This window comes from Eimeria mitis, genomic scaffold, assembly GCF_000499745.2.
Source record: "Eimeria mitis Houghton genomic scaffold, Emh_scaff611, whole genome shotgun sequence".
NCBI lineage: Eukaryota > Apicomplexa > Conoidasida > Eucoccidiorida > Eimeriidae > Eimeria > Eimeria mitis.
In genome coordinates this window covers 6,967-8,608 of record NW_013574320.1, presented here as the reverse complement: position 1 = coordinate 8,608, position 1,642 = coordinate 6,967, and the positions used below count along the sequence as shown (strand labels likewise).

Sequence of the window (1,642 nt, the reverse complement as noted above, 5' to 3'; positions counted from 1 at the left end):
CCTCCTTCTCTGGTTGTTCTGCTTATATGGATTTGTTGCATTCATTTAAATATCTTCTTATTAATATGACGGATGTAAGATATGCTGCTGCTGCTGCTCCTGCTGCTGCTGCTGCTGCTGCTGGTGCTGCTCCTGCTGCTGCTGGTGGTGCTGCTGCTGCTGGTGCTACACAGGGCGCGGGCACACCCCCCAGCCCCTCCACAGCAAGCAGCAGCGCCCGTGAGACACCACGACAGCAGCAGCAGCAGCAGCTGCAGCAGCAGCAGCAGCAGCAGCAGCAGGGGGAAGGAGCGGCAGTAGCATCTCCTGTGGGTGAGGGGTTTATGTTAGAGCCCGCTCCAACAGCAGCAGCAGCAGCAGCAGCAAAAGCAGCAGCAGCAGTAGCAGCAGCAGCAGCAGCAGGAGAGTTTCGTACAGGTACAGTAATAGATGCAGGTTTTAGGGGTCTACCTTACCCCCCTCTTCGTCTTTGTTTATCTATTTGTATTAGCGCTAGCTGCTGGCTGCGTGGTGATGAGCAGCACGTGCTGCTGCTGCAGTGTTTTAAGGGTCTAGGAAGATCAGTATGTGTAGCAGCAGCATTTCTAGCTTGGTCTGGATTTGCTGCTGATGTTGCTGCTGCTGCTGCAGCAATAGAGCATGCACTCGGCATACCACAGGGGGCGCTCCCGCTGCTGCCCAGCCAGCGGCGTTTCCTCGCGTTCTTTGAAAGTATTATGGGGCTGCAGCAGCAGCAACAGCAGCAGCAGCAGCAGCAGCAGGAGCAGCAGCAGGAGGAGGAGGAGCAGCAGCAGCAGCAAAAGCTGCAGCAGCAGCTCGTGCCTAGGAGACTCAGAAGAGTTATCTTCTGCGGCCTCCCCGCCATAGAAGAGGCCCCGCATGCATTCAGCCCCTGCAGCAGCAGCAGCGATGACTCTGCTGCTGCTGCAGATGAGGAAAACGCGCAGCAGCAGCAGCAGCAGCAGCAGGAGCAGCAGGAGCAGCAGCAGCAGCAGGCATTGTTGTTCCGCCCTGTGTTGGAGGTCTGGCTTGAGGGGGCCTTAGTTTATTCTTCGCTGCAGCAGTACATGCCTGCTGCTGCACCTGATTCAGCAGCAGAGGAATCTCAGCAGCAGCAGCAGCAGCAGCAGCAGCAGCAGCTGCTGCAGCAGCAGCTTGAGGCACAAGATATCTGCTGCTGCGTTGCTCAGCAGCTACCTGTATACACCCCAGATGAAGACAGCCTAAAATTTGAAATAGAGGGGGTGGATGTCTGCGGTGATTTGCTGCTGCNTACACCCCAGATGAAGACAGCCTAAAATTTGAAATAGAGGGGGTGGATGTCTGCGGTGATTTGCTGCTGCGGCTGCTGCACGTATCACCAGAGCAGCAGCAGCACTGCAGCAGCAGCAGCAGCAGCAGCAGCAGCAGCAGCAGGAGTAGATTCTGCTGCTGCAGCAAGAAGAATAAGAATAATAAAAGTGTATGGGGGAGAAAGATTTCTATGGCCCGTGCTGCCTTTCATACTGGAGCTGTCGATACACCCGGATATATAACATTCAGTAAAGAAGAGATAGATGGGGGCCCCATGCTAGCAGCAGCAGCAGCAGCAACAGAAGAAGGAGCAGCAACAGCATAAACAGGGTTCACCTGCTTCAGGGGC

At 55.5% G+C, this 1,642-nt stretch overlaps 1 protein-coding gene across 1 annotated transcript in view; it reads left to right on the top strand.

Annotated features, from left to right (window-relative positions):
- Positions 1-1,642, top strand: part of EMH_0017660 (uncharacterized protein) — a gene marked incomplete at both ends in the record, with an annotated part of 4,179 nt that overhangs the window by 1,917 nt on the left and 620 nt on the right. Inside the window, 3 exons of the mRNA XM_013500973.1 lie at positions 3-74; positions 174-417; positions 631-1,257. Coding sequence (XP_013356427.1) covers positions 3-74; positions 174-417; positions 631-1,257 — 943 coding nt within the window. The remainder of the gene's footprint in view (positions 1-2; positions 75-173; positions 418-630; positions 1,258-1,642) is intronic.